The sequence below is a fragment of the Cygnus atratus genome, chromosome 1 (assembly GCF_013377495.2).
Source record: "Cygnus atratus isolate AKBS03 ecotype Queensland, Australia chromosome 1, CAtr_DNAZoo_HiC_assembly, whole genome shotgun sequence".
NCBI classification, from domain to species: Eukaryota; Metazoa; Chordata; class Aves; order Anseriformes; family Anatidae; genus Cygnus; species Cygnus atratus.
Window position 1 is genome coordinate 3,475,034 of NC_066362.1, and position 25,095 is coordinate 3,500,128.

Consider the following 25,095-nt stretch of genomic DNA (forward strand, 5'->3'; position numbering starts at 1 on the left):
TTTTAAGTCAAAAAAAAATCAATTATCCATGTTTTTTACTGCCTTATTACAGCAGAGTGAAAATCTAAGTCTAAAGCAGAGATGATATGCTTGCTAAGACTTAAACCAATATGAAATGAAGGCTCACACTACCACAGCTTGCTTTCTTTCAGCAGGTCTAAAGGACTGCCCCTTGCCAAGTTCACATGCCTCGTCTTACTTCAGCACGCCTGTCAAACAGCCACTGCTACTTATTCACCAGGACCACTAGGGAGCGTTCACAGCTTCTTTTGCAGGCAAACACCAGCAATCCTCCAGCAGCATTTTATTCTAATGAATCTCTTCCACCGAAAAAAAAGTTTGCTTTCATATACAAAATAACTCGAGTGCTTTCTCTAGCCCGGTAACTACTTCCTGAGTAAAAGCCAAGGACTGCAGCTACTGCTGCATTTTTGCTTGTTCACTATGACTTAGCAAATTACTCTTGAAGGTACTGTTCTGTCACATGCTTCAGTCCCTTTCCATATGACCACAACAGATATGGCCACAGTAGTGCTTGTGCCAACTCCCCCAATGACACCTCTTTGCTACTGATGACCCTGATCTTATTTCTCCTTACCTAAGGAAACTTGTATTACCCATACAAATCCTCTGCTTAGAAAAGATGCAAGCAGGGATGCATAATTGAAAGGTTACTTTAGTAAAGAATAACATACCCCGACATATGATTAAATAAAAGCAAGACAAAGCTATGGAAAATTATGGAATATAATATCAGCAGAATTGTTACCCATATCCCCCTTTCTTCTCTTTGTGGGCTCTTTGAAACAGAGGCTGAACCATTCTTTAAACTGCTATAGAAAGCATTTCCATAAAAAGCATCAAATAATTTCTATTTAAATGGAGTTTCTTGCAGAAAAATAGCGGAAGGTAGAAGCCGCTCTAACCAAAACAGAATGAATGTTTCAACACATGAGTTCTATTGCTTGAGTGCTATTCCAAAGCACGCAATATGTAATAGATAAGGGAAATAATCATCCCTAATTTCTTTTCTCTTGTCTAAGCATCTGCTCAACAAGGAGAGGAAGAACAACAAAAATTAAAACCAATTGTTCTTGGTTTCTTAGTGAAACAGGCCTAAAGGAGAACGAGCAGGGAGAAGTGGGTGGGAAAAGCAGCTGGAGTAGAAAAGAAAGCACAGTATTTAACGTAACTATTAAAAAGTGCAATTTTACCTCAGAAATTTAAATTAAGACATTCCCTGAAGAACACGTTTGCACATTTATCTGAAAAATATCTCATTAAGTAATTAAGTTAGTTAAGAAACCCAGCAACTACTCACCAGTCTGAACATCTATAACCATCTGATGGCCTCCTCTCATCCCTGGTCGGCTGTCTTCCCCATCACCTTGTGAAAAAAAAAAAAAAAAAAAAAAAAAGGAAGGAGAGAGTGTTGGTCCATAGTAAGACTCTACATGAAAAATATACAGCTTAATATATAATAACTTCAGTACTATAAAAAAGCAGAGCAACTTAACAACTTGCCACTCTTTAAGCATTAACAAAGCTTTCTCCAGGTAGTATTCTTCTGTGCAATATAAATATATACAGTTTGGCTTATATTAGAGAGAGCTACATCGAATACAGTGCCCTACTGCAATTCTGCGAGCCTTGCATAGGAGCTCGGGAGCTCCTGAAGCATGCAGGTCCCCACAACTGAGGTCTGAGCTATCTCTGACGCTCTCCAGTGCTGGGGACACAGAATCTTTTGCTCCCCTTTCTTCTCTCACCCAAAGCTGCCTGAAGGCAGACAAGTGAGAACAAATACTCAAATGACACGGCCCCGTACCCAAGGGATAGAAGCAAAGAGCTAATGGTATGGATACAGAAGAGTTGTTAGCTTTGCACCAATTATTTATTCTCACATAAGGGAATTCCAACTGTCCAATTAAAGCAGCTTCCCAAGCACTTTAGATTTCTTAAACATTCAGGACAGGCATCACCCGTGGGAAGCAACATTAGAAAGACAACCGGCATTCTGCTGGAAGAGAAATCTACTTGTACTCATACATAACCCTTCCCAAGAGTTTTGGGTATGGGCCTCCACGTTTGGTGACTGTCACTTCAAATACTAAGGCTGATATATGACAGTGATTTTTGTACTTTGTAGTCAAGGTTGCTGTTACGAGACTTTTCAAGGCAGAGAACACCAGAGATAAACCTGAACTGCAGAATTTACTGCACGATAGGCAAAGATTTCAAAAGATGTCTCAAATTTAAAATACTCCATGTTAAGATAAAGCATTTATTTACCACTCTTAGCTGTACGTTGCCCTTTAAGATGACTCCATGCATTAAATCCTGCCACACAGCTAACTGTTCTTATGCTTAACCTACATTCTGAGTTTCGTTTTTGAACCGATTAGCTATCCTTAAAGTTACAGCTAGTGTTCCTGTTGCGTTCCTTGCTCAGCCTGAGTCCAGGCTGCATTTCACCGACTTTATAAATGGCAATTTTTCCCCTGAACAGCTGTCCGACAGAAGGCTTTCTTGTTCTGTATCCAAAAAGGAACACAATAGAACTAGCAGTATGAGGGTTATATCTTAAGAAATATCCTTACCTTTGGTGCTTTTGGGGATAATCTGCCCCCAGCGAGGTTTGTATTCCTGTTGACTGATATACTGATTGAATAAACCATCTGCAAAACAAAATTTTGGCTGTATAAAACATTCATACTTCCATTATAGAAAAAAAATCGCTTTTAAAGCAGGTTATTTCAGCCACACTCAATCCAGTATGCTTCTCCAGTCTTCATTTTAAATAAATTCCCTATAGATATCATTTAGTTTGTTAAACTCAATAATGAACTAAATGTGTAAGCACTATAATAAAAAGAATACATATTACTAGATCAATCAAGAATTACCCTGTTTGCCTGTCAGGTGATGCCAATTATCCATAAATCTCCAGCGTGGTGTATTTAATTCAGATTAGAATCCCACCCCCACACTTAAGTGAAAGAGAAGTTGCCAGTGCATGTAAAATTCAACCTTTTTAGTACACGTTAAGTTGAAACTAGGTGAGGCACTATCTCTGGAGCTTCATCCAAGAAGAAAAGGGAAGAAAAGCAGATTGTTTAAATGCTACAACACGGGATGACCAAGCAGTGGATGAAAAACAAAATATTAGTTTACATTCTTTTCAGAGACTTAAGCAATTAAACCGAAGCAACATTAGGTCACTGGCCAGATATGCCAACTGCAGCATTTCTGTAAGAAGCATTAATTGCAACACTCTATCCACGTTCCCCATGTGCCTTCCTCTCCCTCTGCACACCTACCACACATTTTTTTCCAGCACCCCGAGGTCAGTTCTTAATTCTGATCTGTGTATGTCATCAGTCTACTATAGAAATGTTTAATTTTTCAAAGAGGGGATACACAACACCCACGTTCTCCAGGACCGCCCTTCAGTCTGGAAAGAGCTTAGCAGGAGTTTGGGGAACCTGTTGGTATCAGCCTTGAGATGACTTCAGTACGACAGACTTCCTAACTTTCTGCATGCATAGCAAACTGTTAGGCTCCTAATGGCCAGTCCCTCGATCACGGCTTTCCTCGAGCACTCGCTTGCCTATATCCCATTGTATCAAGACACGAGCTCTTTATAAATGCGCTATAAACACTTGCCATACAGTACCCAAAAACAAAAAAAAAAGTGACTTCAGACAGCCAGTTTTACACCAGTATGCTATGGTAACTAACACAGGCAAGTTCGGGACTCCAACGACAGATTTGCACAGCTTTGTAGAAAAACAGCACGTTGCACATCGGCTGCTCGCTCAGATGTAGGATGGGTTCAGAAGCCCTAAAGCACGTAATACCTAAGAGATTCGCAATTCAGCGGGATGGGACCCGGCAAATTAGCTCAGGAGTCAGTTGTACATTCCACAAAAAAGAGTCACAAAATCACAGAATTATGTGATTCTGTGAAGAAATGGAAAATGAAGAAAGGAAAAATGAAATTATTTAGTTGTATATGATAGGTATCAGTTCTTCCAACCCCAGTAATTGTGGCTTTGAGGTAAGAACGGAACAGATCATGAATGTCTCCATTTATTTACACAAAATCCCTTGGTAAGCACACAAATGAAGAAAGAAAATTCCTTAGTGCACTCGTACCTATCTATTTACAAAAAGGTAAGAATCTTTTCCAAGCATGACACAACATTCAGAGAATGTTTTAAAGCATTTCCTGCTATCCTGTAGTTTGTCATGATGGTTATTCATGATGGTTATAGGTGTTTGGGTCCCTGCCCGTGGCGGGGTTGTGGAATTGGATGATTTTTAAGGTCCCTTCTATTCTATGATTCTGTGACTGAAATCCAGGTTTTAGTTAAAACCCAAGCCAGCAAGGATTTCCTGGGAGAAGATGAATACTCTATTTAAAGACCATCTACTAGCAAAGTAAAGGCACTCAGGAGCTCCTGAAAGTTATTGAATTCGGTCTCAAAATACAAAAGTGCTTTCAACTTTCATCAACTCAGCTCCACAAGTTGTTCAGATCCAATACGCTGTGAAAGCAGGGCAGATTTACTTTCACCTGTCTTACAGCCAAAAACAGCAGCTCTCTCCTAGCACTAGGTAATTGAGGAAAGCCAAAAGTTTGCTCAGCGTATGTAGAAGGGCTTGTTTTGGTTTTAAGACTAGGGCTCTTACTCCAACTTCTTCAGGACTTGCAAAGCTGGGACAGGACTTGAGAGGCTTTAAACTTGAGGTTTCATGAGTTCTGATTCACGAGAGCCAACTTCCAACAGAACAAATGTATGCACTGTAAGAAACCCCATACTGACTCAGATTTTTCTAGCCACAAACCTAGATAGAAATTCAGCCTTATGGTTATCATTAGTGTTGGGTCTTCAAGACAGAACGCAAAGCTGTATTCATCCCCACGGCAGCCAATGGATAATTGGACATAAATAGCTCAAGAGGATGAATTACAGCACACAGGACCCGAAAGGGTGATTTAACCTCTCTCCCATGCTCAACACCCACAGGCTGCACTTGTCAAGATATGACACTTCTCCCCTACTGTGCCTTCAGCCTCTTTTAATAATGCTTCTTGTCTTCCATGGGACGTTGGTTTGGAAACACTCCAGCTTGCTTCCCAGAAATGTTTCTTTCTGCTGGGAGCAGTTCCACGTTCATTCCACTTGCACCGCAAACCAGAGGCGGCTTGTTTTGGAAGCTGAATCACCACCTGTCCAACACCACAGGGAAAAAAAAGGAGGATTTCTAGGTGGATTTTGTGTCTGACGCCAGACCTGTTCGAGTGCACTCCTGTTTCTTGCCAGGACAGCAGTGCTGACCAAAAAGTCTCCAAAGCTTCTGCAAGGCACTTAAGATCAGAACTAGGTCTGCTCATGTCTGTCAGCTGTTTCCAATGAATCGGTAGTTTAAAAGAAATTTCAAGTCCACTGTAGAAAACGTGGTAAGCTCCAGTCTTTAACGGAATTTGCTTCCTTAGCCTCTGAAGTCTCTCATTTCAATGTCCACGTTTACTCTGTAAAATTGCAGCCAGACTGAACTTTTATTTTGTACTACTTTCAAACACTTCGCACCAAGTTGTGACGCATTTTGCTTGTAACAACACGAAGTTCACAACAGTTAGGGCCTAGTAAATTCCACCTCCCTGATAAATGAAGGTTTTATTTTGTCAGCCAATTACACGTTACCTAGAAAGAAACAAAGCAAACATCGCAGACAAAAATATTTGACTTGGTGAAGCTGGTCTGGAACAGGTAAAAGTTGTATTAGGTTTCACTTCAGACAACACGTGCCTCTGGAGGGGGTTACTGAATTCTATTCACTTTACGGCTAATGGCATGAAAAACTTCAGAGTAACATTTAACCCACGACTTCTGGGTTTGGTGTTTTCTGTTTATTTGTTTTGTTGATGCTTCCAAACAAAATCTGAAGCAGAAAACAAAGAGGATGCCAGGTAAGAGTCTAGCCTCTAGGTAACTTCCACAAGACGTGGGCACAACAAGGAAATACATGATTTTTTCAAGCCTCAAAAGCTGTCACATCTCCTCATATTTACCTCTTAAGGAAAATGAAGCAGGATGCCAGGTTTGTCCTCCTAAAAGATACACTTCTTCTAAGCAAACTACTTACTTCTTCTACCCACCACAGGCTTCGGATCCCTAGCAAGCTTCTCCCCTCCAGTACGATAACGCAGCAAACCAGTGTCTATACTTTCTCAGACGTGAATCCAAAAGTATTTGAAGGTAAAATTAAAGTGTCAATGTCAATAGCTTCCAGGAGAATACAGCTGCTCCCGTTCATCCCAAGCCTGGGGAGACATTTGAGCCTGCAGGCTGTACCTCACATCTCCTGGTTCATCGCTCTATCTGGTGAGAAGTCAGCTCCACACACATCTCTCATGTGGACATGAGAACTGCCAGAAAGAAAACCTCGGTCCCTGGAATACTAATAGGCAGCAAACCTAGCCGATCTTCAATCCATTTCAGGCAGCTTTCTGTGTTTACAGTAGTTGCAAACAGTCCACCAAGTAATTTGCACGCCGCATGCTCTCTGTAGGAATATTAAGCAGATTTTTTTTCCTTCAATAATATAGGCTGCTTGAAAGCTATAGGAATGAATCCAAATTTTAAGCATTTGAACCAAGTCTGTGAACCAGCTGAGGTTTAGGGAACCTTTTTATTTTTGAGAGGAAGTCAGGCAGCTGCCAGAGTTTCCATTTGCCCATTTTCTAAGTGTAATGCACAAGTCAAAAGAATCTGCGGGAAAAGTGTGGCTGCCTGCCACTGAGCTCTCAAAAGAAATCATCTGGTGACGTGAGGTGGAAGACAGCGTTCATCATTAGCAATGCAAAAGAACAAGAGTTTAGCTCTGCTAGCACTAATTCTTGACCACCTACACTTTTTCTACATGACTAAGCCTATGGAAATAGCCTGCAAGAGATGCATCACTTCTCACTTCTTAAATACCTACCACAGCAAATATCAGCCTCTACGATCGGGATTTTAGACTGCACGGAGCAAGCAGCACCTCCATCAACCTCACGGCACTGCTGTTTGTTCCTTTAAGGCTACGAGCTCTCAGAACAGCGGGAGGTCAGGAGTTCGCATATTCACGTCCAGCCTGTTACAGAACAGTTTGCTCTTCGAACCATTTCAGGGATAATTTAAGGATCTGTGTACCTCAATTAACTCTACACTTGAACTCCACTGCACTCGCCATATGCAGGACTAAAGTTAACCTGCTTTTATTTGAGAGAACACCGCACCGGAGAGGAGTTCAGCCATAAGAACACCCCACATCCTCCAGATTCAGCTGCAAGCTCCTGAGATTTCACAACGAAGCTGCTAAAAACAAAAAGGCAAAACGCTGGGTGCAGACGAGCTTCTTTCAAACTGAAGAGCTTCAGAGATGTGCAGGACGGAGCAAGGACAGGTAACCATGGAGGGCCACAGGGAGCAGATGGCAGCGATGCTGTAGGAGAAAAAGCTGAAGACTGAAAACATCTATTCCCATCCTACCAAAAAGAAGAAGGACCCAGCTGTTAGGTACCAAATACATCCAGTTACCACCTCACTTACAGTCATCTGGTACAACTCGGGACAAACTCTTTCAGCGGCAGTTTCAGGTTTTTTTGTGGCAAACAGAGGGGTTTTCCTACCCCTCTCCCCCATCCTAGCTGGATCAGCTCCCTGAGCTGGTTCGCCACGTGGCAGCACGAGCACCAGTGCCAGGGGACACGCTGTCCTGAGCAGGGGCTGGATTGACCCAGTTAGGCAAAGTTCTGTCAGCTTACAGCATAAACGGGACGCAGCCTCGGTGTCTCGGGATAGATAGCACTTCTCTCCAAAGGGTGCTTGCTGGGAGGTGATAGAGCTTTAAATGGGTACAAAAGCTGAAGACAGCAAAAAGAATCGCAAAAGGATGAGGGAAGGAAGGTTAATGTATTCAAAGTCAAGCAAAATCATTAAGGATAAACAACAGAGCAATGGGAGATGCACACACTGACATTTAACTTCAGCCAGCCCAGTGCCAGATTAAAAGAAAGCAATATAAATATGCCCGTGCATATTATTCTGTCGCTCAAAAACAGTGAGGAAACTTAACCGTGCTACTTGAAGACTCTCCTACTAAGTTATCCATAGCCTGTTACCAAAAATACTTGCTTCTGTACTTGCTGGGACAAAAAAAGGACTGACAAAACAAACTACAGTATTTCTCTAGGTTGCTTAAGAGATGCAGAGCTCTCCAGCCTCCAAAAAGGGACATGATTACAGGAACCAGGATTATTCACATCAAATCTGACAAGGAGAAAGCGTCCATCTGCCAGCCAGCGCAACACAAGACAGACTCTTCTACCAGGCATGTCTACTGCCAGTACTTCCACACCTGGAAAAGCTGAGCACTGCAGACAGCAACCCCGCTCTCAACGAACCAGGGAGACACAGAAGCACCACCTCCATGCAAGCCCTAGGGGAAAACTGCTGGAGGGAATAAATGCAGTATGCTACACGTTCGGTAGTGAAAGAAATTAACATCTGACAGACAGCACAGAAAACAAAGCCACAAACATTCAATTCATTAGTGCCCGTGGAAAAAAAAGAAGTCAATTTTTGAGGGACCTTATTCAGCACATTCTAGATCTCTAGTGAAATTCCATTCAAGAAATAGTTTCTACTACAGCCCGCGATGAAGTGGAAAGAGGACGGCCTCTAGGCACTGATGAGATTAAGCCGCCAAGGCAGCGGACTGATGCGTTGGCAAAACCATCCCCGTTAGCATATAGCACCCCTCTGGCTCTCAGCAGATCCTGCCTCAATTCGGTGGGCTCATCGGCTGCCCCTGACGCTCGTGTGCCTAACAAAACAGCAGCCAGCCACAGCTCCCTGCTGCTTTCTCCTCCTACAACCCTAGCGTGCCCTTAGACTCGGGAGAAAACTGCTGGTTGCAAAATGCCCCTGCATTGCAGGAAGCTGTTTATGCTCCCTTCCCAGCCAACAACACGACGTAGTCTCAGGAGGGCAAGCAGCACTCAGAAGGACGAGGACGAACGCAGTCTCAATGCTTGCAGCTGCTCAGACAGCTCAGCACAGGGCAGAGCTGAGCTGTTTTGCTTCTACAGTTGAGAAACCTTGAGCCAAAAGTCACAGAAAGCCACTTGCTGCAGTTTTTGACAACCTGTTGCAAGAAACTCCTTAACACCATGCTCCGTTGAACGGCTTCCTCGCCAAAAGACTGTGGTTTTCATGGAAGACAAACCTTGATTTTAAAGCTATCATTTCTATCACATCCCAAGAACCGCTTGCAACTTCAGTGGTACAAAACGCACAGAGGTAGCCAGGCAGGCATACTGCCATCTATCCAAGAGAGATTCCGGAATGACTGATTAACCCAGAATTAAAAAAAAAAAAAAAAAAACAACACACAACAAACCTCTGGTGCCAGACACCCGTTAAATTAGTGCACTAAGTCCCGAAGTCCGTAGGCACAAGGATCTCGCATGCCAGCCCAGATTTCCCAGGAATAGCAATTGCACGTCATCAAAAAGCTCGACACCCGCAGGCACGAGGACCTCTGTTTATCCAGCTGCAATCCAAATGCTGCACTGGCCTTTGGAGACACCTCACCGCAGTAGCTCAATTCGTGCAACCCGTTCCATCAACGGAAAGCAAATCTCACCCGTCTTAGGGGTTGAAAGCCGTTTACACGCAGTGCTTCTAAGATGAAAGGTTCCAAGCAAAAGAATTAATAGAATGAAAGCGGTAAGCGAAGCCAGCCTCTGCTTCCACTCACCATGACTTCTAAACTCTCCTCCAGGGAGCATTGTCCCCATAGACAGAGCTCTCAAATGCAAGTTCTGCTGAAATTCCAAGCAGGTGGAAAGCCCTGACTAGAGATCACGATGCAGATCATTGCTGAGAACACTTTTCTGATAGCTATAGCCCCCTTCAGCTTGCCAGCCACCTGCATGCAGAACCTATCTTCACCCATTAAGTGCACCACGTTGCCATTTCAAGGGGAAAGAGAGGTTCAAAAGTAGCAGACGTAAGTGATTCCATCATTTTTAGCCTACATCATGCACATACGAGTCCAGAAGTGGATAGGACACCACACGCTAAATATGAATAGAACATGGACTAGACAATCCCACTGCTGTGTACGTTAACATTTAAAGCAGTAACATTTTAATGCCTTTTTTTTTTTTAATTAATATACCCGACTGCCTCCGCTTCCCTTACCATTCACAGCTTTTTCTATCAGTTCTTCACAAGCATCGAAGTCTCCCTTCAACACCAGCTTGTCATGCAGGTCTGTCAACATAGGGTGCTCCAGAGCAATCTTGGTTTTCTTCTGCAGCGACTCAAAAGCTTCGGTGTAGTTGTGCTGGCGGAAATGCTTTAGGCAAAGGCGAATGGCTTCCTGTTCACGGTACTACTGGAACACAAGAAAACCTATGAGACATGTAGATTTGCCTTTTACTGGCACTGCTGGGGACTACCTGTGAACCTGTCTGGAGGCAGAACAGGCTCTTACACGCTGCACATAAATTGTGCGTGAGCTTGCAGAGGAACTGAGCTTACAGAGGAACGGTATATGAAAGGCATTAGAAGCTGTGCAGACATTTGCTTTCCAACAGCACAGAAATTATACAGCTTCATGCCATCCAGCTTAATAGGCACACAAGAGGAGGCTGCCCAGCGTCCCGGATCTCTGAAGCAACCATTATCTCCCCCCGATCCGCCCGGTCCTGCTGGTTGAGGCCTCCATGACACAGAGCAGGAAAAAGCCTTCGCTATCAGCGTTACATAATTTGATTGTATGACTCTTATGTAACAAAATAATTTAGAAGAGTAAGTAGGTCACAGCTTTTCTAGAAGCAGACGAAAAAAAACCACTGGAATAGAAATACTCGCGGTGACCGCTGCTCCTGCCATGGAACAGCAGAACGTATGGCTGGCCACAAAGCTCGCGAGGGTTTTGAATCCCTGACAGCAAGTATTCACACGAGGCCAAAATTTTACCTTCAAAATAGTTCCACAGGCCTTAAAGCAGAGCCCCTGCATTCATGCTACGGATCAGCCAAAGCTGTCCATTTCCCACTCGACTGGGGGAATGAGGATGGCTAGAAAAACCCTCACTAGATCAAAAATCAAGGTACAGAAATAGGAGAAAATAGTAAATTCTGTTTAAGAACTACAGCTTGTGCAGTTAACCTACCAAATCCTCCACTGCATATTCAAAGCTGCCAACAATATGCATAAGCAACAGATTTTTATGGTAAGTAGCTCAGACCTTCAGAACGACTTATTTTATGCAGACCCTTCAAACCCAAGTTGCAAGGCATTAAGAAAAATCTCAGTTTCCATCCTTAACACACATCGAGTGCAGTCAAAAACAAATCCAACTTAAGAACCTCTAAGACTGATCAAACTACAGATAAAAGATTTTATTCTTAAACGGAAGCCACTGCTGAAAGTTAAGTTTGTATTTAAATGAGCAGAATCCTTCGGAAACCCTAAAACTAATACCAACATTCAAAACACATTAGTGCTCCTGAAGTAATGGCTCTGTAGCAAGAACCTCAAACTGAAACAGCTAAAGAGAACACAGCCATGAGCTGTATTTTTAGTTCTTAATCCATCAGTATTTCACAGCTGCAAATAGCCAGAACCATGCATTTTTAGAAAATCGGTTCCCAGCCCACACGAGAAAGGCCAAGCAGACGTACCAATAAAAACGCAGGGCACTGGCAAAGGAATAGTAAAGCTAAAACACAGCTTTACAGCACAAATAACAATAAAAAAAAAGGTTTCTTGATTTTTTTCCTCCTAAGAGATACCTAAGACACTGATTGTAAGCAAATGTTCACTTGAATGAGTCAAGGCCAAAAGCACGTTAGATTCTTTGCTGGGCCAAGGGAGCAAAAGGATAGCTGCGCATCAGTAATAACCACTTCCACATGTTCTGCCATCAGACAAAATTGAGACTGTGTATTTCCACTGAGCCTCTCCTGATCGATAGATTTGGCTTCCAAAGCATCAAATGACTGTTGGACACAGGCTGGCCACTTGATGTAATGTAGAAGTTTGCATGTGATTGGCATCACAGTAGTACTACAGAAGCTCAATGTAAAAATATTGTACGCAAATGGTGTCTAAAAAGTATATAAAAGGCTCCTTTTTACATGCTGTCATGCAGCTTTAAAGAGATGACAAACCAAAGAATGGCTTTGATCTGAATTTGTAAATAATTCCTTTGGTTAAAATCTTAATGAGAGCATGAGACTAAGACATTCACACTGTCAAGCACACAGGTAGAATTAAAAATATTTCAATGCTCATTATCAAAAACAAAAATGACAGTCATCGCTAAACTGCCAAAGTCTGCTCGCTCCTCAGTAAAACCGGAGTAGGAGGGCTTTCAGGAGGCTGTCAGCTGTGCCGGGCTGTAAGGAGGCAGGAGCAGGGAGCCAACTGAGGAGCGTGCCTGCTGCTTTGCAGTCCTCATCTCCTGCACCTAATTCCTATTCCTGAGGGGAGTGAAATATGTTGTTGGTTGAAGCACACACCGCAAAAAGGATGGGCAACTTCATGTAGAACCTTCTTGTCCAAGGTCTCAGACAACAGAGAATAATTATTTGACTTCCAAACTTTTCAGGCTTCCAAGAACATGCATGGTAATACCCACGCTACCTCGAAGGAACGGAAGGAAGAGCTCAATCCTGCCTTTCCCTACGTAAGGGTCAGCACATACCCTCCAACACGGCTCTGGCAACAGTGGCCTGACGACCGTGAGAGAAGAAACCATCAGTGACACACGCTGATCACCCAAAGCTTGGCAACTCGTCCAGACAGTCATGACTAAGTCCCTGCCTCGCTGCTTTAGGGCTCGGAGCTTTAGAAGAACAATGCTGGCACCCCCTCGAAGAAGCTGTCACTGCAGACACGCTGACCGTGAAATGTGTCGATTCCATGGGGTGAGAGAACAAAACAGATGTTGACATCATCATCAAAGACAAGAAAAAAAAGTAAAAAAAAAAAAAACCCATAGCTTCCTAGTTGCAGCAGCTAGTCAAAAATGCTGGAGACGCCACCATCGGGAAGCAGCAGCACAGAAAACCATCAGCAGCTTCTGTCAGCTGGGCTTTTTGGAACTGGACATGAGTAATAGCAGGCTAATGACCACGATGTCATGTTACGATTAAAGCTGCTATTGACAGCTTCTATTGTGACTGTTAGTGCTGCTTTTAAATCCTCCACGAAGTCACTTGTGATGTTGGTACAAACATTTATGAGCCAGATAGCGGGGTAAAGAACCTTGGGGCCATGCTAACAGCTCTGATACAGTCAGCAGCACCACAGCCACCACCAGTCTATCCCTTTTTTGACTTTTTCGTTCTGGAAGCAGAGAGACGCTGCTCCACCACTCAGTCGTATTCAAAAGGGAACGATGTCTCCTCTGTAACGCACCACATGACTTGCATGAATTGTTCCAGAAGATCTAGGCATTAAAAAAACAGCACCGAACTGATTTCTCATTGTGAGAGTGCGCTTCCCGCCCACAGAACAGGCGTCTGCTGTGCTCAATTAAATACAGCTTATACAAATAACGTTTAGAACCCTTTAAACTCGCTATCCATCAAAGTGACAAATGGCATAAATCATCTCATCTCAGTCCAGAGGCGTCAGCTCCCCTCCGTTTCAGGATTTTCAAGAAAAAGACAGTAAGAGGTAAACATCAGGTGTGCAAAGATCTGCAACAGGTTAAGACGCTGAAGTGGGTTTTCTTTAAACAACCTCACCCCCTGTTGCATAAAAGCTGCATATATAAACCAGAAGCCTCTAGACTTGCATACACAGCTCTGTAGAAGGACTAGTATGGTAATAGACTGACTATTTAAAAGGCAACAAGAGGGAGAAATGGGATCTTTAATATTTATTTCCCTTCCACGACAAATTATTTTAATAACATTGTCCCCTTTTGACTCAATGTTCCTTCGAGTTTTCCTTGCAACGTCTACCTAGCAGGTTTTTGTTTGTTTCTTTTACAGAACCTACAGGCTCAGAGTCCAAGCCAGCCATGAGGTTTGAGTTTTAACTATGCGTGTTTGTTGTTTCAATAGCAGATATTCAAGGAATGAAAAGGTCACATAATTCCAGTCCGAGAAGTTTCACAAGATTCTGAGACGACAAATCCTCAAGCGAACAGGCACCTAAAATGCAGGGCCTACCTTGCTGTACCAGTTGAGGCACGGCTGGACCACATCTGGATCATCAATGCCATTAAGTTCAACATACCAGATACTAAAATTGAAGCTAGGTCCCCAGGATAAGAGTGGAACTGGAGGAGAAAGGAAAAGGAGAAAAAGGAGGCATCAACATCAAACAAGCATTGCATTAGTCTTATCAGGCTATACACGGTACTATTTCAACAGAAAGCTTTTGAAGGTTAAATAAGATTCAGTACTTATGATTTTACGTAAGTTTAGGTTTAAGAAAGCTTAGGAAAAAAATCACCACGCATCACGGTAAAGCTGTCATTTAAAGCAACCTGTACTAAGCAACATTAACACAGCAGATCATGGCAAAGCAGAAGCTCGCTTTAAGCAAAAGAGCAAAAATACTATCATTTAAAACAGCTCTGAGAGGCAACAAGCTTTGACATGGATGGGAATCACGAGCATACCAGAGACAGTATTTGCTCCTCGCAGTACATTTATTTTCACATTTGTCAGCAACAATTATTTTCCCTAATGGCGAAGACAAGAAGCTTGGGTATTTTAAATTTTACAAAATTAGGAACGTCTGCAAGATGTGGAGGAGGGAAGGAGGGAAAACTGTCAGTCTCCAATTTAAAAACTGTATCTAATTTTTATTTATTTATTTATTTTTAACTCTCAAACATGTGCAGCTTTTTGGCTAATCCTGTTTCATCTGGGTATGGGAACGAACATTTAAAACACTAAGTGACCTGTGAAACACACCACAGCCTCTCACTTAAGGCCCCTCTGTGGTAACATCCATGGTCTTGCATCGATTTATCGATTAGCCTGCAGATTAAGAGTTTGTTCTGCTTCTCAGAGCAATTGCAGCCCCCGCACTGCTTTTACATGAGCGCTCGCTCCTTAAAACTGCAGTGGAATCAAGTGGCTTCTCTCAAACACTTTTGTTTCCTCTCTATTTGACCATAACTGATAAACAGGAAAAGATAGCACTGGAGATGAATGAGTAGTAACCAGCAGCAGCGTGGAGTCCACTACTTCCTCCCTTCCAGAGAAACTGTTCTTCCCACGGAGAAACTGCTAGCTACCCCTCAAACCGCCACGAAACGCCATTGAGACTGCTGACTTGTTCAACTAGGGGTTTTCTGACCCACCCCCTGAGGAAATCAAAGCCAAAAGTTGTCTTAAAGTTGTTCCTGTTAAAGGTTCAGAAGCATTTACACTTCCCCAAGCTACGTCCCTTATTTGCCGCAACGTGTCTGGGCACAAAGCATATTGCTCAAACGCACGATACCCTAAATTTTAAAGGGCGTTTCTACAAACCTCTTGCTAGGGACTTGTGACGACTTCTAGGAACAGTCATCAGAACAGATTTTCAGAAAAGATCTAAACAGACTCCGAATATGCGATTCTTAACTGGTTTTAAAATCAGTACGTAGGTACTTCGTATGTTAACGGCTCTCAGATCATCCCAGATAATTCCTTTCTACTTGATCCTTCAGCCTTCCAGGTGAGATGCTCTCAGAGCAGCCCCTAGTAGGTTCATCTCGGTGGAGACAGGAACTGGTAGAGAAAACCAACCGAGAAAGAGAACTGGTAGAGAAAACCAAGCCTGTCTTCCATGGGACAAAGCTAAGCAAGGTATTTTATCTCAATATCATAAAATCTTACTACTTTTACCTCCAAATGCATCAGTTTAAAGTTGTTACCAGAGAGATGGGGGAACTGATGCAATAACTGATGCATGTTTTGTATGAAAAAATGCTACAACCCTTGCACAGAGACACAAAAAGGCATCAGCAGCAACTGCACAAACCTTTCCTAGCATTCCTTGGGAGGACAGCAAACTGCCAAACACTAGAGCTCAAGGACAACCCAGGGCATCCCACCTATTAGGATAACAGAGCGACGAAATACCACGAGTGTGGGCAACCCCTTTTTCCTGTCCTCAGACCGGAACGCACAGACCAAACTGAAGTCAAATCTGGTGCTCATTCAGCCATAAAGAATCCCAATCAGTTCATCAGCTCCTTGCACTCAAACACCGAACCAAACCACAGACCACCTCAAATGGGCTGAGGCCATCGATTTCCTGACGGTGAACCTGAGGCCAATGTCGTGGTGTTGACCTTACTGGGTGGGAAAAAAATTTAAAAAAAAAAAAAAATCAAGCTTTACCACTTTACCACCTCTTTCCAGGAAAAAAAAAAAATAAAGCAGAGGTGTCCACCTCGATTTCCTTCCTGCAGAGCCTCTGGTATAAATTCAGAGAACTTATGCCAACTTCTACCAGCTTGAATAATCAACAATTCCTCAGAAATAGTGATTTTTACATAACGATTTCTGTGGTACAGAGGTAAAAGTAGCCTAAGATGCTGGAATAAGCCTTCATGGGCGCAACTCCATTCCTCTGCTCATGTCCCCCAGTGGCCGTTTCTTTATTTGTCCCCCTCCAAAAAAAATAGTGGAAACCCTAACCCACAACACAGTTGTAGGGGCCATACCTTATTCTACACACTCTTTGCTATACTGCTTTTTTTTTTCCTCCACAGACACACACCCTTAAGGGAGAAAGATGCTCCCATTGAAAGTGTCGAATCTGAAACCTACCGCTCCAGTATTTCTCCATTTTTTAACCAAAAAGCGACCGCAGCTTGGTTTTTTTTGCTGCATCCGTCCTGAAATGCAAATGACTGTTCAGCCCAGCTGAACTGTCACCGCACGGTGAGAGGTGCCCAGCAGAGAGGAAAAATAATAAAAAAAAAAATCAATAGCCCTTTAACAGAAGCAAAAGGTATTTAGGTCACTTATGCAGTGTTGTGTTTGCCTTTTTTTTTTTTTTTTTTACCCACACAAGACGGATTTTAGGGGGATATTTCTCAATAATTGCAAGCTATGCCTAGGCAAGGACTGCAACCCTGTATACTACAGAAAACAGCAGAGGCACTGAACAGTACAATTATTTCAAGCACACCTCTCAAGCTAATTTCTGTGCCCCTCATCTACAAGCGGTAGTCACACAATGCATGTCTGGAAAAATGCAGGTACAATCCAACTGATCCAACTAATATTGGAAACATCCATAAAGGAGTATTGCTTTTTTTTAATACAAAAAAGCTCAAAAACCTTGAAGCAGAGTTAGTAATTCCCACGCTAGTAACAAACTGGCATGAGAATTGCACTCAGTATTTCTTCAGACTCCTTCATGGCAATCACTCTTCACAACACCTTCTGCTTTCAATGACACAACATAAAAACCTCTGCTTGGAGGGACCACAAAAGCAAACAGCCAGAAACAAAGCGCGCGGCCGTATAAAATTGTTCTTCACTATTTTGTCCAGATAAACATCTTTTCCCCTCCCAAGCTCTTTAACGAGGTGCTACATGAAACGCAAAAATTACTTGTCAAGTAGGTCAGCAGCCTGTACAACTGGGCATTTCAGTGCTGAGGAACTGAGGTTGAACTAATTAAACCGCAAGAAGTGCAAGCCTCGTCTTGACAGAGGGTGAGAGAAGTAACTTACTGCTTCTGCTTCCTACCAGCCAAACATCACGTGGGCAATGGAAGTTTTAGGAAGTTTTTCCCCCCACCTCTCACAGATCTACCCGTCATATTCCTCCTGTTCCCCCCCCCAAAAAAAAATATATTATCCTCCCTGTTGTGCTGCTAACAGCAGCGTACAGATCTGTTTATCTGCAAAATTACAAAGAAAATGCCTTATGCAAGCAGCTGCCGAACTAAACAATGCCTCCTCCGAACAGGCAAGCTTCGCTGATAAGAGTAACTCGTGTGGTGTCAGCCTCTCCGAGTCCAAAAGGGCAGATTTTGGCCTCGTGCTTACTGGCAGCATTACAAGGAACACAGCACGGTATTTCAAATTTTGAGTTACTTTGGCTAGCAGCTTGGAAATTTTAACAAACTGAAAACATCTTCACGCTGCGAATCTGAAAAATAACAGAATTTCATAACATCGTTTTACAGTTGTTTCACAGTAGAAAAACACTCGCAACTTTATAAACAAAATGACGCTAGGAACCAACTAGAAATTAATAGGCTTTGGTCAAAAAAGCATTTTAATTTTTCTCCTAGCACAGGAATTTCCTTCGCAGAAAATAGCTTCAAGAAATGAGAGGCAGTAGATAGAGCTAAACAGGAAAACTCAAACCATAACTGGTGAGCAAATGACAAATATATACATATTTGTCACAAAAGAATACTTAATTTTATGTTCCTTAAGTAAGGAACCCATCCCAACAAAACGAGCCATGTAATTTAATACCCACTCGCGTCACGTCAGAGAAAAAATGCTGGTAAAATTAATCAACATTTCACTTGCCTAACAACTTCCAACTTCATGCTACGCTTTGTAACATCTGAACATATCTGCAACACATTCTGCAGGAATACAACTTACGTATCCAGAGCAGTAGCTAGGAATCTTTCCGTTCAACCCTTTAGCCCTCCAGTAACTATTTGTTGTTTGTTAGCCATTAAAAAAAAAATCATGCCCCCAGAAAGCTAACACAGAAAGCTTCAGAATACATTAAAAATCGATTTAACTTTCATGACCTCAGCCTTAAACTATTCCTTTCCTCCACTTCAGGATTCCTCAAGCTAAGCGTTACAGATGCTTCCAAAAGAAGTGGCAAAAAAAAAAAAAGAAAAAAACCAACAACTAACTTCTCCACTTGCCTAAACATGGGAAACATCGTGGTTTATGGCACACAAACGATTACTTGATTCCTAAACTGAAACTTCCACGAAGAGCCTCTACACAGCCACGGTCATCCAAATCTTGGCAAAGGAATTACCCAATTCTTCAAAATGCTCCTAAATTCCTCTAAGTCAACAGGATCTCAGTTGCTGAAAAATCAAAGATCTACTTGCTCTACTTGCTCTTTTCTTTAAAAAAAAAAAAAAGAATTAAACAGCGTAAAAACTAATTCTTTTACTGTCTCAGCAGGTAGGAAGGGGAAGATAAATCTACTCAGCTATGTAGAAATGAAAGGCTCTGAACTACTGGATTAAGCCCAACCAGCATCAATAATGGCAAGTGTAAGACACTCTCTCTGGCCCACGCAAAGCAAGAAAAGAGCAGCCACCCCAGCTCCCGTCACAAGTCACAGGAATTAGTAATTAGTACCCCTTCTAGCATGCTCCACCAGAGAAACTACACTGGTGGACATCACGGAGCATAATTCTTCTTTGCTCCTGGACAGCATCTTTAGCCAGAAGTGAGACTTCATGATTAGAGCAGCAAGAAGGCAAAAGGAAAGGCTTCCGCTATTGCTTTTTGTTGCGAGCGTGTTTGGAGGAAAAAAGAAGAAACTTCTTCAAACTCCAAGGTTATCAATGCTGGAAACTTTTACTAGTATTTAACTTAATGATTCTTTTTTAAAGTTCTATATAGCAAGTTATAGTAGGACAGCAAGCAGCTTCTCCAGTAATTAGTTGGCTCAACAACTGCGTTTCTGAGAAGTACAGTATTTTGCTTTCAGTCCCTAGGATTTCTATTACGAAGCTATTATTTTAGTAACAGGACTTCACTGTGTTCCAATCTAACCAACCTAAGAGATCATGAAATGGAACAGCTATTTTGGATACTTTGCCTGAGTACAATGAAGTCACAAGTGCCAGGACTGGCACAAGTATAAGAAAAGATTATTTTCTACTCAGAATGCCGAAAAAATGCATTTACCTATCTTAATGAATCGACAGGGGAACATCTGTTCATCAATTTTATGCTTCAAGGTGAATGTTTCTTTGTTATAATCATTCTTTAAGCCACTGTGGGAAAAAATAAATAAGGTTACTAAATCTTACCTTGTATTTTAGGACTAGCTAATAAATGCAATCTCGGTCATGCCTGAAATGCGATGCTTGTTTCATATTACTATAAATCATCAGTACCCATGCTGGACCAACGCCTGGACTGCTATCCACCATCTTATCTCCCTGGGAGGCAGCACTGGCTAGTGGCTTCAGGGGGAACTGACATCAGATCAATGCTGCTGGTCTGTGCTAGCGTCCCTGCGACTTCAGCAAGCAATCTGAATCACGCTTCCCTGGGTAGGATGGAGGCAGACTTATCACACTGCCAAAGCATTTTGTGATCCATTTATGAGCAACATTTTTTAAAGTATCAAATATTCGCTATAGCTTATCAAAAATCCTAGGTCCATTTCTACTGAAGATGCAGCAACAGGTCCCAAAACAAGGATTTTTATTGAACTTGTGACATTATCTATCGGTAATTACTACGTCACTAAAATCTCTTCCCCCAAAGTTCGAGCAGCAATAAAGTGAGGCTGCAAGACTGGTCTACCTAAAGAGAGGGAAGGGATGGGGAAGGCTGTGCCTAGTCTCTATACGGCTTTGAAGAATACCTGCAACAAAGAACATCCCACGTTTCCCCCCTGGCTGTTCTGAGTAAAGATCATGTACCCCAGTACGTTCCCCAGAGGTGGAGCTTCCTTCTGTAGGCCTCCAAAACTAGTTCTTGCTCCTCGTTGCTCTTGTACTCCTAGATATTTAAGTATCATTTCCCTTTCTGAAACAGAAAGCCCCTTAAAAGGCCCTTGAAAATTTATGTTAGTAACTACTCAGAAGCTCACGACCAGCCTCGAATAGCCAAAAGGCTCCTTCATTACTCCCTACCAGTACAACTACTGGACCAAACTAAAAAAAAAAAAAAAAAAGGAAAACAAAGGTTTTCTATTTTCTTATCTGATTTATTCACCCATTTGAAGCAAGGCAGAGCAGCTGACCAGCCAGAGCTTTACAGCTGCAAGGAGGTTCTTAACATAGGCAGGTTACTTGTGCTTTTAAAAGCTTCTTGAAGTTACCCACACCTGGGGAATCATTTCTACTGCGCCTCAGGCACAAGGAAGAAAGGAATCGCAAACACAGCAAAGTTGAACCTTGCTCTCAGCTCTTTCAGACCTCCAGGAGTTCACTCTCCACAAATCCTCTGTGGTTAGGGCAGGATAAGGAAGATTCCCTGGAGCGAGCATTGGGATTGTTGCTCACTGACCTGACCACAAGCACAGGGGCAGCTAATTGTAGGATCACAACAACAGCTCTGTTACACTGTCTGCTCGGGAGTGAAGGGGAAGAGCTTTTTGGTCCAGCCTTTCTGATTACCTCAGCCGACGAAATCACGTCTTACCTGGATAAGAGATCTGTCATGTTTTCCTCATTCATCCCACCAAAGACTTTAAACTTCTTTAAGTTGCAGACATGTGTTTTCTCGTACTTGCCAAACGTGATGCTCTGGACTATGGCAGGTCTTTCAAGTTTCAGAATCAAATACTGTGGAAGAGAGAACAGTGAATTTCAATATTAAAGCCAAGGCTGCACAACACACCAAGGGAGAAACAACGCAGCCTTCAAATATTCAGTTATAAAGCCAGAAAAAATGAAAATTAAGATGATTCCCCCGCCCCCCCATTATCATATTTTCTCCCTAGTTCTTGGAACTAACCAAAGGCTTTTTAGGAATATTAGTTTTTAAAAACCTATCCAGGAAAAAGATTGGGTTGAAGTGCCTATTCCTAGCATTGCTATTCAAGGCTTACATACATTCCTTCAAGTTGGATGCAAGACTTCCTGAAATCTGGCAAATAGGATCAAGCTAAGGAGGACGATGATTCAAACGCCCACTCCAGCCTGAAAGGAAACCTAAACTGAATGCACAATTAGATAAATACAGCATGTTCCACATGCTAAGAGAACATCAAATTACTTTTCCTCTCTAGAAGAGACTATTTAACCACTGAACACAGACTAAGTTTGATTTGTGGCTAATGCAGGAGCCAACTGCTTAATAACCATCCCAAATAAAACCCAACCACTTCGCTGACAATAAAGGGCTTTACACGTATAATGATGAAAATGTTCTCGCTTTGAACATTTGCTCCCCTTTACTCAGATGTCCCCCTACAGCACACAAACCAAAGTCAAATAATTTATTTTCAGGTCCCAGCTGCCAGCTTCCCCAGCACTGCTGGAGGAAAAGATCTATTCCACTTGAAAACCATACACAGAGAAGCTTTCGCACCATCCATCAGGGACCATCGAGCACCAAGTTTATTTAACCTTCCCCTACAAAGCAGGTCTTGAGGGAGCCTGGAGACATCCTGCTTTGCAGGATACACTGAAGTTCATACCTAAAAACAAGGTGGTTAATTGTCTTCCCTAATTTCTAAGAAATAAGCAGCACGCAGCAGAGAAACGAGACGAAGCGCAGAATCCCAATTACTCATCACCCTTGATTTTGTTACAAAACCTTATGATCGAGGCTACGTTCCCAGCAGACAGCTAAGGCGCTGTGGAACACCTCCCACTGCAGGCACTCCTGGTGGCCCCTGCCTCCGAAAAGGGGCACTGCCAAAGCAGCGTGATACGGTATTTCGGGTCTTTCATCAGCATTTAGCAGTTATCTGCATGCTTCTGTAGGTCCTCAGGAGATACCAGCATCGCTGCCCCACTCTGTGCTGAGCAGCTCCATCGGTGGGGCAAGCTTACCCCACAGGTGCATCTTTGGGGTGAGCAACAGAAGAAACTTTACCCGCTATCTACTTCTTGGTCCTTCTGCCACAGCCCTATAAAGCAAGCAATTCTGAACCCAAGGAGCAGTACTGATAATGTTTGAGAGCATCAGGATAAATGCGGAACCTTGAGGACTGGTACTCAAAGAGCTTAGCTTAGGAAAAATACTCCCCCAAACAGCATTTACCCCAAATAATGCAGACAAGACCGGTACCTATTTAGAATACGGAGGAATTGCTGCCAAGGATCTTTGCAGCAATTCATTTTTTTTCAGATTGAAGAAAATAAGCCAGTATCAGCAGTGCGAGGATGCAACGGAATAATGTTTCGGTGCTCTTCCAGATATTTTAAGTATTTCTATGAACACTTTTTAGCATCGTGCCACCCATCCAAATGTCAGGACCCAAAGTCGGTTTAACTAGCAGTTAAGCCATGCTTCCATCTCAAAGTAATTGCCAAACTTCTTAAAATATATATATATATATATATTCTATATAGAAAACTGCTGAAATAGAGAAAAGGAAGGGATGAGCAAGAGGATAATCCTGGAAGAGGGCAACACCAGACCCATGGCACAGCCCACTGCCAAAATTCCTGTGCGGAACAGCCAGTACGCCCCGACATCTACGAACTCCTCCTCCACCGCCGTACCCTCCCTGCAGCTTTCTCCCAGCGATGAAGAAGTGACGCCAGCACTACCAACAGCAGCGACTGCAGTGCTTTAATCTCGTTGGAGTCGCAGCCCTCACGCCTGGGTCGCGGAGACAGACTTTCTCAGCCACCCTGCAGAAGCTTGGCACGCTCTTCATCCTGCGTTATTCGATTCTTACCCTACATTAAGGGAGAGAACTCCAGGGCTGCAGTTAAATCCTCTACCTTGGCATGCACGTCTGAAACGGAGCAGGGCACGGCAATTACTCCCCGCGGCCAGCAATTAGTTCTCGAGCCTACGGACGGAGGGGGGAAACTCTGCAGCCGTCCCCGGGCTCCCACGCATCGCAGCGCTGCTGAGTCACGCGGGCATTAGGAACAGGCACGGAGGCTCAAGACAAGCTCTTTGTGAATGTATCTCACTGATAGGGAACCAAAAAGCAGGTTTGCTTCAAAGCCTGGGGCCTGATACCTGAACCTATCTACGCTTTTTGTAGTTTAATAGATAAGGGGGTGTATACACCTGTATGCTTATACAACATATATAAAAATACATCAACACGTGCACGGTTTAACGTATGTATATATACACACACGCCACTATGGTTCCAGGCTGCACATCTCACAGATGTCCAAAAATGATAAGTATTGCCTCGAGTGCTGCAAACAGCTGGCTGCAGGGATGTTTTGGACTGTTACCAGGATTTCAGACGCGACAGACTATCCTCTCTAGCTTTGACAGATGCGACAGAAGAGCACGTAAGTTCAAATTATTTATTAAGCCTGGGGAGAACAAGTTATATGTATTTGTCTGAAAGCTCACAGACTTAACCTCGTAACCTCTGAGTTATATAACACTTTCCAGTCCTGCTGCTCTAAGCAACGTCAGTGCATTTAACACCCGAGTATTCAGGAAGTATTCCAGAAATCCAAATTGGAAGCTCAAGTGTTTGTTCATTAGAGGCACGGCGCACTGACATTAATTGGAGCAACTGCACAAAAACCTCAGCCTAATTGTCGAGCCTCAAATTACCGCCCTTGCAAACAAGATGCTACAAAGCATCAGAAGAGCAAGACTTCTGCTCGGTGATTAAACACATTTGCAAGCAGAGATGCACAAAGAGCAGAGCACGGCGAGTCACGTACGGCGCTTCAGCACCTCGGCAGCCGCTTACAGGCCCCCAGAAAAGCGAATCCAGCCCCGTGGCACCGGGAGCTGCAACGAATTCCAAGCTTTCCCGAAGCTCTGGTCTGCGCTACCATTTGATGACAACCATATGCACGCTTCTGCATCACACAACCGAGTGTAAATTTTATTAATGGATTTTAAATTAGTTCCTGATATGATCTACACAGCAGGATGGAAATCGAGAGGGGAAAATTGTTCTTCTCAGATACAAATTCTGCGCTGTTACAGCATGTGTAGGATGTTAGCGGCTCTCCCCGAACAACTGGTTTCAGTTTTCCATCTCCGAATCAAATAAGCTCGACCGGATTCCAAACCGTACTGTGCAAGCTGCCTGGGCAATTAGACACGCATCACATTATATTAACTTATTTCTCTTTAACGTTTTCTGCTCATCAACCTTTGCAGTGCCGCGCTGCAAACTTTTTTCTTTTTTTTTTTTAAATTAGGGAGCAATGACATTTG

At 43.0% G+C, this 25,095-nt stretch overlaps 1 protein-coding gene across 1 annotated transcript in view; it reads right to left on the reverse strand.

The window, feature by feature from the left end:
• MKLN1 (muskelin 1) overlaps window positions 1-25,095 on the reverse strand; it is a 94,473-nt gene that overhangs the window by 51,368 nt on the left and 18,010 nt on the right. The window contains 6 exon segments of the mRNA XM_035566558.2: window positions 1,322-1,387; window positions 2,601-2,678; window positions 10,260-10,452; window positions 14,252-14,361; window positions 19,942-20,030; window positions 21,412-21,554. Coding sequence (XP_035422451.2) covers window positions 1,322-1,387; window positions 2,601-2,678; window positions 10,260-10,452; window positions 14,252-14,361; window positions 19,942-20,030; window positions 21,412-21,554 — 679 coding nt within the window.